Source organism: Lates calcarifer, linkage group LG9 (assembly GCF_001640805.2).
Source record: "Lates calcarifer isolate ASB-BC8 linkage group LG9, TLL_Latcal_v3, whole genome shotgun sequence".
Lineage (NCBI taxonomy): Eukaryota > Metazoa > Chordata > Actinopteri > Centropomidae > Lates > Lates calcarifer.
In genome coordinates this window covers 14,528,167-14,542,794 of record NC_066841.1, presented here as the reverse complement: position 1 = coordinate 14,542,794, position 14,628 = coordinate 14,528,167, and the positions used below count along the sequence as shown (strand labels likewise).

Below are 14,628 nucleotides of genomic sequence, written 5' to 3'. Positions count from 1 at the left end.
GGTGGAAGTGTGTGTTTGGGGGGTGTTATCAGGCGTGAGAGCTGGTTTGTGGGTAATGTAGGCGCCCGGTTGAATTTAGAGGAAGACAATTCAGGAAGTCAGTAAGAGTAATTGATGGAACGCTTAAAACAACAACAATAACAACTCGTTTAACAGGTTCAATAAGACTGAACAGAAGAGCGTGCAATCATGCAGGGTCAGCACACACAGTGCTGAGGTCTCTGAAAGCACCTAGGTAAGTGGATCACTGGGGTTTAACATGAGAGAAGACACCAGTTCATCCTCTGATGGTCAATGCTTTGTGTGTTTATATTGTTCATTCTTATGAATGAATAAATTGTTTTATCACTCTAACATGATTTAAATGCTCATAGTGATTATGTGTTTTATTAATTTGTAATGTCTTTACATGGAGACCAAAACATATATATACTATGTAAAGAAAAATAAATAATATTTTTTGCATTTTTACATGTGTAACAATGTACTATCCAAAACAAAAACAAAAAACAAAAAACAAAAAAAAACAAGTAATACATTTAATCTTTGCTAATATCACTAATATTCACCTTATGGTCATTATCAAACTAAGACTGATAATAAATAGTAGTAGTAATGACACAAGAAAACAGATTGTAATAAAATATGTACAATGCACAAATATGTTTTATTCAACTAATTTACATGAAATGAAAACATAACTTAGAAAACAAGAACTTGAAATGTTACTTGACGTATTATTACAATTAATTTGAATGAAATAAAAACATAATTCAAAAAGTGCCTCTTTTCACATCTTTGGTCAACCACCAAAAATACAGATTGTTCTGATTGCATCTAAGGACTGAAGAAGTGCTGGAGAAAGATTTATGGGTGACTACATTGAAACAAATATAAGGTAACCATCAAAGCAGTTGACAAAGATGGTTTTATGTCTCTGAACTTACATCTTCAGTTTCTGTGACTGCTCAGTAATACATGTAATGTCACATTTTCTCTTGATTATTGCACTCTGGACTTTATTTACGACCTAAGAGTCACATCTGATTGACAGAAACAAAAATATTAAGATCAAAGGACTATTCTGACTTTTTAAGTCATCGTCAGTGTCATGACTGTGAACAGTATTACTGTCAGTCAAAACTTTTTCCTTTATCCATCCATTCACAAATTACTTATGTGACAAAAAACACAAATTCATCTCCATTAAAAAAATATAACAATCCTATGTTTAGCACTTATACTTTTGAGAAAAGAGACATTTTACTGACAAATATCTTAAGAGAATGCAATTTATGGCATATTTTCTTTGACTAAACACCAATTCTCAATTCATAGAGGTGAATGGCCCACATACATAATACTGCATTTGAAATAAGAAAGACAGACATGTTTACAAAATAATACCAAGCATAAATACAAAAATAAGATTACTGAGCAATAATTTATAACCAAAAAAAAAAAAAGATAAGAAAAAATGAAATGTTTTACAAGGCCATTACAGGCAAGTCCTTCATTGTTTATTCACCTAAATGTTATTCATTATCACTCCACTAGGCGGCTCTGTTCCCTTACATATAAAAACCTGTAGGTTGGTTAAATTTTCACTGGCTACTATGAAGAGACAGTGTTTAGATTTTTATCCACACAAGGCACATGGTTCATAGAGATGTTACAGCTCAAAATTAGGCCCTGTGTTTTCTCTCTGAAAGGCCTTGCTGCAGTTACAGAGGAATGTACAAATGGACATTACATTACAGGTGGATGTATCAGGCAAAATAAAAGTCCACTATGGTTGTTATAGTTGAATAAATGCTTCAAGCAGTTAAAACAGTTTTATTTGACTACAAAGTTGTCCTTTCCACAGGTACAACAGAGCAACAGCTTGCTTTGAATCCTTGAAAAGTTAGTCAGAAAGTCTTCACATTTTTCATCAAGGGAATAGTTAGAACAGAAATACACTTATTCACTTTCTAGGAAGATCGATACCGCTCTCACATCTGTACACAAAATAAGTTACAGTCAGCAGCTGGTTAGCCAGTTTTTTCTGTTGGACAGAGTCAGGCTAGGTGTTTCCCCCTATTTCTAGCCTTTATGCTAAGCTAAGCTAATCACCTGCTGGCTCTAGCTCCACATTTTTAATTCCACAGAGACGAAAGTGGAATCTATCATCTTGTGTAACTCTTGGCAAGAAAGCAAATAAGTGTATTTTCCAAAATGTTGAACTATTCCTTTAAAATCTGATGTAGTTCAAACCAGTTGAGTTCATCTTCTCACTTTCAACTGATTGCAGTCATCGCAGTGATTATGATTCAACCAACTTTGAGTCTTCATGTCTTCTTGGGATTTGAGTTTTGCTGTTGCTTCTGTTTGCGGAGGATGAGCTTCGATCTCATGCCTGAAGAAGCAGCATCCCCAGCTGGCCGTGTGAGGCCTCGTTCATGGCCTTAGACTGCATGCACATGCGGTACTTGGTCCGGAGGCAGCTCGTCAGCACAGTGCTTCTCATGCCACAGGTGGAACAAGCCTCGTGACGGCGCTCGCACCACTAGCAGGTTGCTGTGCAGGTACTTTCTGTAGAGGTGGACATCCTCACCACCCCAGCCTTTGATATCAATGTCAAAACCTCCTGAGAGAACAGAGGGAGAATATAATGTAAAACCATATGTTATATCATCATTTAATGTATGGTTATGTAAAGTAGGAGAGTTCAAACTCTATTTATATTCAAACACTTTCCAAAGCGATGTTTGTTTTCAGCGCTGTGTTCGCTACCTCTTAAAGGAATGCTGACTATGAATCCCGATTAGAGTGTACACTATGTGATCATAATCAGTTTTCTCTCCACGCTGCCTGGTTTGTTGTTTTGTGAGGGGACAGTCAGGACATTGTGGACTGATGGTATGTACATGAAAACAATTCTTGAGCAGGCATGTTTAAATCTTTATCTTTGCACATCTGAACCACTCATATCTACTTTTGTTCTCACTTTGTGTCATGCTGCAGTTTTATTTTGATTATTCTGTCTGTCTCCTTTTTAACTAATGCTCCAGGACTAAACAGAGAGAAGATGGGAATTTGAACCCAACAGATGAATTGTTCATTTGTTTGTGTGTACTCTTGGCCTAAATAATATATTCCACTGTAATTTCTGATGAACATAAAACTGCACAGCTGCTTTCAAAGGAACAGTCTGACACATTTGGGAAACGTGATTGTGTTAGATGACAGGACTGATACCACTCTGATGTCTGTACAGTAAATAAGAAGTTGCAGCCTGAGGCGAGTCAGTTTGGTTCAGTATAATGACTGGAAAAAGGGGAAAACATTAGCCTGACTCTGTATGAATTAAAAAAAAAATAAAAATTCTGCCTACCCAAACATTGTGGTTTTACGGGAAGTCACTATGCATGGTCAAGAAACTGTCCGCACATAACTCCCTGTTAAACCACAACTTCTTGTTTTTGTGCAGATTAAAGACACACGACAAGTCACAACAAAATTATTTTCTATTTGGTTAGGTTTAGGCACAATAAAAACTGGTTAAGTGCTACTTTGTTAAGGTTAGGACCTTGTCATCATGATTATAACAATAACCACTTGAGGTTAAGGTTAGGCAACGACCATGATTATGTTTAAAAGAAACCAAGTAGGTAATGCAAAATGAATGGTGGTTAAGGTATAGGATTTGTCACTTTATTGTAAACACATGCACTTGGTATTCTGAAATGACTGATGTTGCAGTTTTTCTTGGGAGGACAGTTAGTGAGCTTTAGAGGTGCTTGAAAGCTGATTCTGTCAACTTTGGACAGAGCTAGGTTATCTATCTATATCTATACGTATGTATCTATATAAACTAAGCTAAGCTAAGCTATGCCTCTGCTGGGGTAGAAAGCAATAGAAGCAACATGACATATAGTACATATGCACATATATATGCTCCCATGTCAATGCATGCATAAAATAAGTGTATTTTCCCAAAATGTGCAACTATTCCTTTAAAAGACCTCTAGCCTCTTGGCAAGTTAAGTGAGTTCATATGCACGCCTGTGAGTGTTTGTTTGGGTCCTAAACAATAAAACACTTTGTATTTCACTGGAGCCTGTAATTGATTTCACTTTGGAGGGAAACTAAATTGATGTAAATCTGTCTAGAGAGCCAATATTCCTCACCTAATATACAGATGGAGGGGACATGGGGCTGTGAGATATGCTAATATATGCTGCTACTGCAGCTCAGAGCAGTTTCATGCAGAGTAATATAATAAAATCCTATCCCAGTTAAGAAAAGTAATGTAATATTGAACCATTTGTGTTCTGATGATGTTTTTTCATTTCCATTAAGCTATGGCACCATTAGCATAGCGGCGCATATTTCTGTAGCCATCCAGAAAGCCCATTTTTACCCTGCATTATGCAACGCCTCTGCACAGATAATCAACCCCCAAGAGCAAGTGTTTATGAATTCCTGCATTGCTTAGATGTTGTGATGAGTATGACTACAGCTCATGTTGTGCTGTAAGTGTTGTTGTTCTCTAATATTTACCTATGTTAATGAAGTCGGACCGGTATTGGCAGGTCATGCCGAAACCGAAATCCCTCCAGAACCCAGTGTCTTTCTTGATTACCTACAGGGGAGAGAACTGTAAGTCTCAGAGAGCTCATGAACAGAAACATGTCAGCTCGATACACATGGGAGGTACTTCAACACAAGCTCTTCTGTGGATGTATACACCTAGCAGCTGGAGAGGGGAAATATTTCTAAACCTCCCAGCTATATAGCATCACGCTAAGTATGATATTTCCACAAGTGGCATGCACACTGTTCGAAAAAGGAAAGGGAGAAAATGGATTTGATTGGTATGTGTTACCAGCTGTTGCTCCACAGGTGGGATGTGTTCAGGGCTTCCATAGATCAGAGTGGGGTTGTACTGGCTGAATAAAACCGGGTAGAAAACCTTTTTACCTGAGATGTAGAGAGACAGTGCTGTCAGACAAGTAGGATATGATTTAAGGGGAGTGTGTGCATGCATCTGTGTGTGTGTGAGGGTGTGTGTATGCCTCACCAGGCTGCGTGTTGAGTCGGCAGCTGTTGAGAAAGTCAGCAGTGAAGTAGATGTCTACGTCGCAGAAGAAAAGCAGCACGTTGCCTCCTTTCCAAGCTCGGGCCCCGATGTCTAGACCTCGTCCCCGAGAAAACTCCTCGTCCAGCTGCAGCAGAGTGTAGTTCTTAAAATTAACCTCCCTGCAGATACACAGAGAGAAAGAAGATGGTTAGACAGAGAAAAGTTAATTTTCTTATTGCATACCCAAAGAATTAAAAAAAAATTATACATTACATTTTTGACACATTTATTCAAAACCATTCAAACTCTCCACAGTGAAGCTGTTAATGTGACAGAGCTCGTAACAGAAAATATAATTCGTCATATAGCAAGATGTAATTTTCTCTTTTTATTTTTACACAGTATGGGACACAGATTTTTCCCATTTCTTTTTCTGATTCTCAATATTTCTCACTTTATATAAGTGACATCAGTAGGTTATTTCATTCCTCATCCTGTACAGTATATGACTACTTTTTTATGTATTCATTGCCTTTATTCATTAGTTTGTTCGTGTCTATACTGTGTATCAAATCTCTATTGCACTTATATTTCCCTCACTTTCCCTCAATTTGGAGCAACTTTTTTTCAAATGTTTTATTGTGTTGTGTTTCTTTCTTATTATTGCACATGTTCTTTGTTTTGTGTTAAACACTGTAAATTACCTTTGTGTTTTGAAAGATGTCATAGAAAATAAACTTGCTTTGCTAATATGCTTCGACAACATTTTTTTCCCAACAAAACATCATATCAATATCTTACCTGACCTGAAAACTGACAGAGAGATTCATGAAAATAAAATGTAAGATGATTGTATTCTAATGTAAATAAAAACATCACACAAATCTATCTAATCTGAAGCCAATCGGCTGTCTTGATCTTCATTTAGATATAACAGTATGGAGCCTAAATCCTGAGGCTGAATTAACAACCAAGAAGAGTGGAAACTGCTATTTGTGGTTATTTAATTTGTCACTTAATTTGTTTGGGATTATGCACCATCTAAGTATAATATAGTGTTAACAGAAATGATGAGAGCCTTAGGCTAGCTACTGCATTTTTACTTGATCAAAAGATTTTTGTTTGACCTTGTTTTGAGGTGCCCAGTGGCAAAATCCAGCATAAATACTTGTATTATTTCAGTTGATTTTTGTGCTGATGTGATGCATATTATTCCTAAATAAATTTGTGTTTAATCAAATTACCAGAAATAGAGCACAGTACATGTGGGGCAGAATAGTTTTTCAGAGCAGGACTACTGGTTGGTTTCTTTGACTTGAAGCAAAAAATATAACGAAGCTGCTGTGTGCACAGTGCCCAATGTGTCCGTAAATAAAACAGACTGGGAAGAAGCAGGGGTTCAACTGGGGCCAACAGTACAATTTTGCCCCAGGCTTCCCTAGGTTAATCTATCCCTGCTAATCTGCCGTTTTCTGCCTTAAATATTTTCCACCCAAAGATTAAAACATAATGACCTCACAGATCTACTCCCCAAAAGTTCACATCAGCACAAACTTTTGTGGTCTGACTTCATTTCACTCCCCCGAAACACACTCATGAGCCAACCCCTGCTGTTCTCACTCTGATCCCGCTCATGATATGAACAAGCTTTAACTGGAACCTGAAAATTAATTGCGCGGGATAACAAAGCTTCCGCCTTCGCTGGCCTGAAGTTTTTCAAGGATGTGGTGAGAGTAAGGAGAAACAGCTGGAACCAGATGTGCACAGCTGTGGCATTTTCCTTAACCATAACAATTCACACTGTTAGTGACGAATCCTTTACTCATACATGCCCATACAGACGCAGAAACACACTTGCATCAACTTCAGATAGAGGATACTGAAGAAAAACTGGTTCTCATGTCTAAGTCCGAGGCAGAACAAACAGGATCAAACCTCCTCCTTCATTCATGTGATGCTGGGTGACATAACACATAGGAAACAGTGGACAGAGAGCGAGCGAGCAGACATACACAGCTTTGTTAGAGGAAACCGGGATGACCAGAGGAAACATGGTCAGTTTGTTTTTGCCTGAGGCAGAATGAATCATGTTCCCCATATTTCCATTTCACTGCTGTGCGTTTGTGTTTGTGAATAGTGTGTATCAGCATATTTATTCATGCGTATTACTGTAAAAAAGCCTTTGTTTCGCTGCCATCCTCTCAGCCTCTCCCATAAATAAGACATAATAAAACCTTTTGATCCTGAGTGGGCCTAAATCCCACAGAAATATAAACATGACGCCACTTAGGAGCATCTTATTTGTCTGTCTGAATAACACTTCCAGTCAGCTAGCAAAAATAATGTCTTCACATCCCAAAAATGTCTGATGACTTCAAATATTGTGTGAAATTTTTAGAAATACAAAAGAATACCAAGATGTCCTTACACATCTGTCTGTATGCATTTATGAAGTGTCAGTCAGTCGATATGTTAGCAGACGGAGTCCAGTCTACCCGTCTGTCTACAGTTTATGAATCCAAACAGAGTCGATCTGTTTCACAGTCTACACAGAGTCCCTGGAGACGTGGTCCCACCCACTGGCACTAAACTGTCCACAGATGGCAAAGAACGAGCACAATAGCTCTGATTGTCTCAAACAATGTTAATGCAACACCAGCTATATTCACATGTTGATTCAGTCTCAGCTTTAATGGGGCGAGAAACTCATTTGTCAGAGATGAAGAGAAAACTGTAGTTTCAAGAGAAGCCTCTCTGACTGAAAAAGCAAATATTTTGCTTATTTTCATATTTTACATTTTATCTTATTTTGTGTGAGCAAAAACATCACATTCTCCTGTGTCTTAAAGGAAATGTTTCAATGAGAAGATTGATACCACTCTTGTGTCTGTATGAAGCTACAGCCAGCAGCTAGGTAGCTTAGCTTAGCATTAAGACTGGACATACGGATAAACAGCTAGCCTGACTCTTTCCAGAGGTTAAAATCGGTTTACCAGCACCTTAAGTTGTTTTTCCATTTCAGTTATTGTACGAATTAAATAAAAACTGCTAGTGTTGTACCTCTGGGTTGAGCCAAGGTTAGCTGCTGCCCCCATGACCCTATTTCTAGTCTTTACAGTAAGCTAACTAAACTACCCTGTTACTAACTGTAGCTTCAGCTGTAGCCTATAGACATCTCCCAGCAAGAACACAAATGAGAATATTTCCCAAAATGTTAAACTACTCCTCCACCAGAAAATCATGCATATTAAGAATCTAGTTAGTACTGACAAAGTTATCCAAAGCACTGTACACTCTGTATCACACATCTGTGTCTCTTCTACAACAAATTCAACTCTGTGTATTTACACTTTAAATGAAATGTAGTTACAAATAATTCATTAATCATTTATGGTGATGATGTTTTTGTGATCACCAAAACTATATTCTGTTTTAGAAGAGCCAAGGTTGATATATTGCTCACTCTGTTAAGTACATGGTTTGTGTGTGTTGGCCTGAACATATTAACTGTTTAAATAATCCTCAGGCACTACTATTGTGTGTCAAGTGGAAAAGTCCACTTAAATCCAGCAATATCCTTGTTTTCTAAATTACTTTTTATATCCTGCTCCTTTTCTTCCTTCTTTCCCACAGGCATCAGCACCCTTATTATGGCCTAAAATAGTCAATTTGTTTACTGTAGGTGTGATGGCTGGTACCTTGTAAATTATTGAAATTGTGTCAGAGTGAGACGCCTGTAAAGAGCTGTCATGTTGTGTCTCAGCAGCAGGCCTGATCCTGTTAGTTCTGCTCAGGACAGGGAGGGAAAACCAGATTTTCTTTCTCTGTGAATCTGTGCCTCTGTTTAACTATTTTTATGTATTTGCTTGTGTGTGGTTATAGCTAGAGGACTGACTGCAGACATGGTGCTTACTGAATGTGAAAAACCTCGACTGTAAGCCCCTATACGTGGCCAAAACCAGGCTTCTTTTCAGTCTCAACAAATTTATGAGATACCAGTGAAGCATGATTGCTTTTTAGTCACGCTAGTGGCATTGCTCTATGGAGTCAGTCTGCTCACCGCTTTGATCCATACTGAAGTATTCTCAAAACTATTTGACGGATTACAAAGAAATTTTGAACAAACATTTATGTTCCCAGAAGATAAATCCTAACATGAATGATCCTCTGACTTTTGCTGTAGAGCCACCAGCACATCAGTGTTCATCATTATTCAGTGAAATTCATTTAATAACATCTACTGAATGGATTGGCACCAAATTTTAGTACTAGTGACTTATCCACGTGCCACTGTTCTTTGTTTGTGTTATACGCTGGTTTACAACAACTGCAAAACTGATGATATTTCCATTAGCTAATTAGCAAATGATAGCATGCTAGCTCAATGTTAATGTCAACTAAAATGGTGAACATAGTCAACATCACCTGCTAAGTATCAGCATGTGAGCATTGTCATTGTGAGCATTTTTACTGATGATGTTAGCATTTAGTTCAAAGCCCAACTGTGTCTGCACAGAGCTGCTAGCATGGCTGTAGACCCTTAGTCTTGTTGCCTCATAGATACATTTCAAAGTAGCCTTCCTCAACATCTCTCTGTGTTCTCTGATTCTGCATTCATCAATACAGCTTTCTTCTATCTAGGCATTTTTCATGCTTGCAAGAAATTTTAAAGAAATAATTTTTCTTGTTTGTCTGTCGCCTGCTGTTTACAGATTGGTGTATCCTCTGGGCTATTTTGTGGAAGAAAAAAAAACCTTGTGCTTTACAATCAGCTGGAGAATCAGCAGCCTGTGCCTGTAATGGAGAGGTAAGTGCCAACTATAAAAATGTAGACAGGTACACGAGTTATTAACACTGAGTAATTTGCAAAATAGGTCCGTATTGGTGATCTGTAAGGACACATGCTTTCTTTGATATGAATATTTCAACAACTTTCTAACTCCTCTCTGATCTGTTTATCATTTCATCTCCTCATAATCTTTTCTCAATCACCTTCTGCTCAACATTATCCTCTTGCTTCCTCAGAGCTGTCAGAGGCTCTTCAGAGAGCTGTTGACCTGGCTGTGAACTGAATGAAATGGCACAATAGCATGAAAGGCTTGTTGGAGAGGCTGTCGCAAATTGGTATAAGAGAAAGATGAGAGAAAAGGTTGTAGTTGAAGGAGTGAGTGATCTCATCCTTCGTTTCTTTGTCTGTCCAAATTTCCAGACCTTCTCTTTCATCTGCACGCCCAGTTTCCTTCGAGTTGGTGCTCTTCCTCCATCCTAAGAAAATCTAACTTTGCTTTGCTCTCCCATCTAATCTTTACACCTTTCCTCTAACTTCCTTTCTCACTGTTTTCCCTCCCAGCTATTTTCTCTCCGTTTCTGAGGCACAGTAATTATTCATACATATCGACAGGTATCTCTTTAAAACAGATCACTCACTCTTTTCCCTGTCACAGTCTCCCTCTCTTTTTCAATCCGTATCTCCTCCTTTTTATCCCACATTGTTTGGATCTTTATTCTTGAATATGTAAGGCTCAGAAACTTACAAGCCCCCCGTTGGTTTGAGCCTGAGTTCAGGCTTTGAAGTACGGAAGCGATTCACTTGAAAGTTCAGCAGCTGATCCTATCTATTTTAAACGATATCCCTGGTGTCTGCCAAAATGTTTGAACACTGCGGCTCTGATTTGCTGGAGCATTGCTTTCTACCACCTATAGTCTACTTGTTTTGCCTTTTGTTACTGTAGAACTGGTTTAGCTGTTGATACTTCTATAAAAACCAAGCTTTTTACCCTTTAAGCCCAATAGAGGGGTTGATTTGAAGTTAGAAAGCTTGGTTGAGATCCAAAACAATTTACATCATGTTAGGCTCGTGGGAAATTTGCCTAAAGTAGTTTATATTGGCTGGTGAGAGTCATGCAAACGCTTTTTGAAAGAATTTGAGCAGGGGCACTGTGCTACTAAAAAGCGAGGCGTGTGACTGCATGTGATTTCACAGAAAAAAGGACAAATAGCTAGAGGTGATTTGGGAGCCGACACAAACTAAACCAGTTGCTGCAGGTGAATTTAATTTGTAGAAGGGCAGTGTAGCATCAGATCAGCCACTAACGATGCCATCACTGCTGGGAACAGATATTGACTTGTTTGTGAGTGAAGATGTCTGTGTCTGTGTGAGAGTACTTGAATTTGAACTGTGCCTTTGTGTGAACCAGTTTGAGTTTCAGACCTACAGAGTGAGGACATTCTTGTTAACCCACAACTCTTCTTTTAAGGCTTAGAGTTGGCTTTTAACCTTTTCAAAAATACTGTTCTACTTGTGGATCACTTTGGCCTTGGTGGTGCTACAAGTTGTGTTTTGGCCTGTACTGGACTCTATCTTCACACAACCTAAACAAATTATACACTGTTTGAAAGTCTCCCAGTTCTATCTGTGTACAAATATTTTAGGATGGCCATATCACTGCAACAACTGTTGACACAGAATTTGTTCAGACTTGTGGCTCCAAAGTGTTCTCCTTGCCAAATATAGTACTAGAGCCCTTTATTGTCCTCTTCCCTTTTTCATGCAAAATAATGTACACCTCTACCCTGTCTGTGCCTCTGAATAAAATAAGCATTGCTGAGACGATCAGTCAATCAGTTGAACAGATTAGCCGGTCGATAAAAAAATTTGAGATCATTCTTCAAGTCATTATTCAAGTTTAATTACCCTAAATTGGTTCAATACAACTTATCAAATGTGAGGAATGGCTTGTGCTTAGTTTTTAGCCATGTTAGCAATTGGGCTCAAGGGATGGCAGTGGCAGTCTGTCAGTCTAGCCCAGACTGAAATATCTCAAAAAAGCAAAATCCTCACGATTTGACCGTCCCTGACCCTTCTCCTCAAAAACCACCATGAAGTTCACATTTGTGGTTTTGACTAAAATATTTTGAGCAATTTCAGTAATTTGTGAAAAAATCAATAGATGACTCAAGATAATCGTCCTTCCACTTTCAGTCTAATTGCACACGCACACATGCATGCACCCTCCATGCCAAGCAGTTTGCGATTGAATCTGTTTGTATATTGTATGTGCACTATATGAGTGTGTCTGCCTGGGGTACATAATGGATCAACAGGTAGTTAGTTAAACTTCCAATGATGACTCCCATTCATTTCAACCACAGTCTGAAAGCCATATAAAAGAAAAGTAGAGTACAGAGTTGATTACGGGCACCGATTCAGATCCAGATAAGCTGCTACATAACTGATGAATGCATTGTTACGACTGTGAGAAGAATATAAAAGGCTTAAAAGAGTTGAAGGCAGAGCTGCAGCTCAAGGAGAAAAATTACGGGGACAATGTGCTTTACGCAACACCTTTCTTTCCTTAACTGTACCTTCACATTCTTTTACTCCAACTGTTTTCCATTCAGTGTCTCTCAGTGTGAAAGAAGTCTCCTACAGTTAAATCAATAATATTACAGGCTTGTTGGATGTTTGTGTTCTTATTTCTACATTCACAGGTTCTGATTTTGCCTTCTTTGGGCTTCATGTGACACCTCACTTGAAGAGAATTTAAGGCTGCCTTTTTTTTTTATCTTCACAGTTTCCCCTTAGCGACAGCAACAGGAGGAGGCACAGAGAGACAAAGAGACGCTGTGTGACACTGGAGATAGTCCGACTGATTCAAGGCCACACAAAAACCTTCAGGGCTGGGAAATCGACATGCATCACCATAGCAACCCCCCCCCCCCAGGGAATGTGTGGCTCAATCCACAGTGGATCTGACTCCTGATCAGCCACGCAGTGATCGTCTCCAGAGGTGTGGGTGTCGAGGTCCCCATGAGAGGGTAGCGTGAGTCAGGGACGATCACAGGCCTGTTGTAATTTATCTGTGCTGGCTGGTAGCTCTCAGCTCCTCAGCATGGGTGGCACACTGCTCCATTATTCATCAGACAGATGACTGGCTGTGGCAGGACGCCGACCCAGGAGGTGTGTGTGTGTGTTTTGTGTGTGTGTGTGTGTGTTGTGAGAGAGAGGGACAGATTACAAAATGTGAAGAAGCAGGGTTTCTGGTGCATATGTGGAAATGACGGAAAAAATATTACAGTGCTTGCCTCTGAGAGTGGGCGCGTGACTGTGGTAGTGTTCGTTTCATTACATAAATTACATTCCATATTCTGCTTTTGGCCTCAAATTCAAACATCTGATCTTGGCTGTGGTTCCAACCCACCTGGACGTGTTCTCCAGAGTGCTGCGGACTTCGCTCATCTGCTCTTTCCCAAAATACACCACTGTCAGATGGACCCGTCCGTCCTGGCGCACACAAACTTCCCTGTATGTATACACAAACACAAAGAGGAAGGGACACTATGGATGAAAGCATTCTCAAACCGAGTAGGGGAGATAAAAGGAAGGAAGAGCAATGTGGTGTTAAAAGGGGTTTTAAAAACAAGGCTTTGGTACAGAGGTTTTATTCTTTCAAGTGCTAAAACGAGCAGTCCAACAAAAACACTCATAATTGACTGAATTAGTCATTCATCAATTAGCATTTGTTGGTTTCAGCCTCCTATATGGAAGGATTTGTTGCTCATCTCTGTTTTATGCCATCATAATTGATTGATTTCTTTTGGGTTGGTAGTTGGATGAGTTGTGATGTGCTTTTTTCAGTCTTCATGATATTTATAGATGAAAGGATTAATTAATTAATCAAAAAAAGCTATTCTGACTCTCCTCATTCTGTCACTTTATTAAAGCACAGAGAGAAAGCGAGAGAGAGAGAGAGAGGGAGAGAGACTGTGTGTGAGTAAAAGAGAGACCAGGTGGGAGATGCCTGCGGGCACTTTGATGGAGACGTGTCAAATATATCATGCACTTGCTGAGGGATAATTCACCTCCTCTCCCACAAGACGCACACACACATTTGTCTGAATTTTCCCAACAGCAGCTCATGGGGGAAAAATGTCTCATGAAACTAAACTAGATGAACACAAGATGCTTAAAAATGACTAAATACGTGCTGTGGATACTGAGCAGTCATGAATAATACAATTTTTTACCGTCATCATAGATGATGTTGTATAAAAGGCTCTCTCTAAAAGCCAGTATTATTAGAAGTAAATTGATTTTTTGCTGGGATCTGATGAGGCATTCTTCATTTTGTCACTAGGACCACAGAATCGAGAAAGAAAACCTCTTGTTTAATTATTTTATCATGTAGTGAGAGCAAGGTTTTCTTTTTAAACTCCAGAGAGGCTGTCTGCAAATGTTTGCAGTTTGTTTGTGCTTGTGTGAATTCACATTTTATCTCTGCACTGGGGGAACATATCACTGTGAATCAGAAATGCTGCTATTTTCGAGTCTAAATGTGAGTAAGGAACATTTGATAAATATGCAGTTACTCACCGTTATCACCGTCTAAACGCACACACACACACACACACACACACACACACACACACAAGTTCTCCTAGTACACTTTTAATATGGATGAGGGTAAAGTGTTTGCTCAGCGACTCGCCGAGTCTTTCAAGTAAGTACACTTCTTGCCATGCTTTATATCAACTTCTGCTGGTCTGCCCAGGGGGGCATTTTA

At 39.0% G+C, this 14,628-nt stretch overlaps 1 protein-coding gene across 1 annotated transcript in view; it reads right to left on the bottom strand.

Annotated features, from left to right (window-relative positions):
• Nucleotides 1-648: 648 nt before the first annotated feature.
• The window catches only part of csgalnact1a (chondroitin sulfate N-acetylgalactosaminyltransferase 1a), a 30,507-nt gene continuing 16,527 nt past the window's right edge, over nt 649-14,628 (bottom strand). The window contains 8 exon segments of the mRNA XM_018662521.2: nt 649-2,378; nt 2,380-2,403; nt 2,405-2,470; nt 2,472-2,629; nt 4,546-4,627; nt 4,871-4,965; nt 5,066-5,244; nt 13,267-13,368. Of these exon segments, the coding sequence (XP_018518037.1) occupies nt 2,331-2,378; nt 2,380-2,403; nt 2,405-2,470; nt 2,472-2,629; nt 4,546-4,627; nt 4,871-4,965; nt 5,066-5,244; nt 13,267-13,368 (754 nt within the window). The 3' untranslated portion in view covers nt 649-2,330.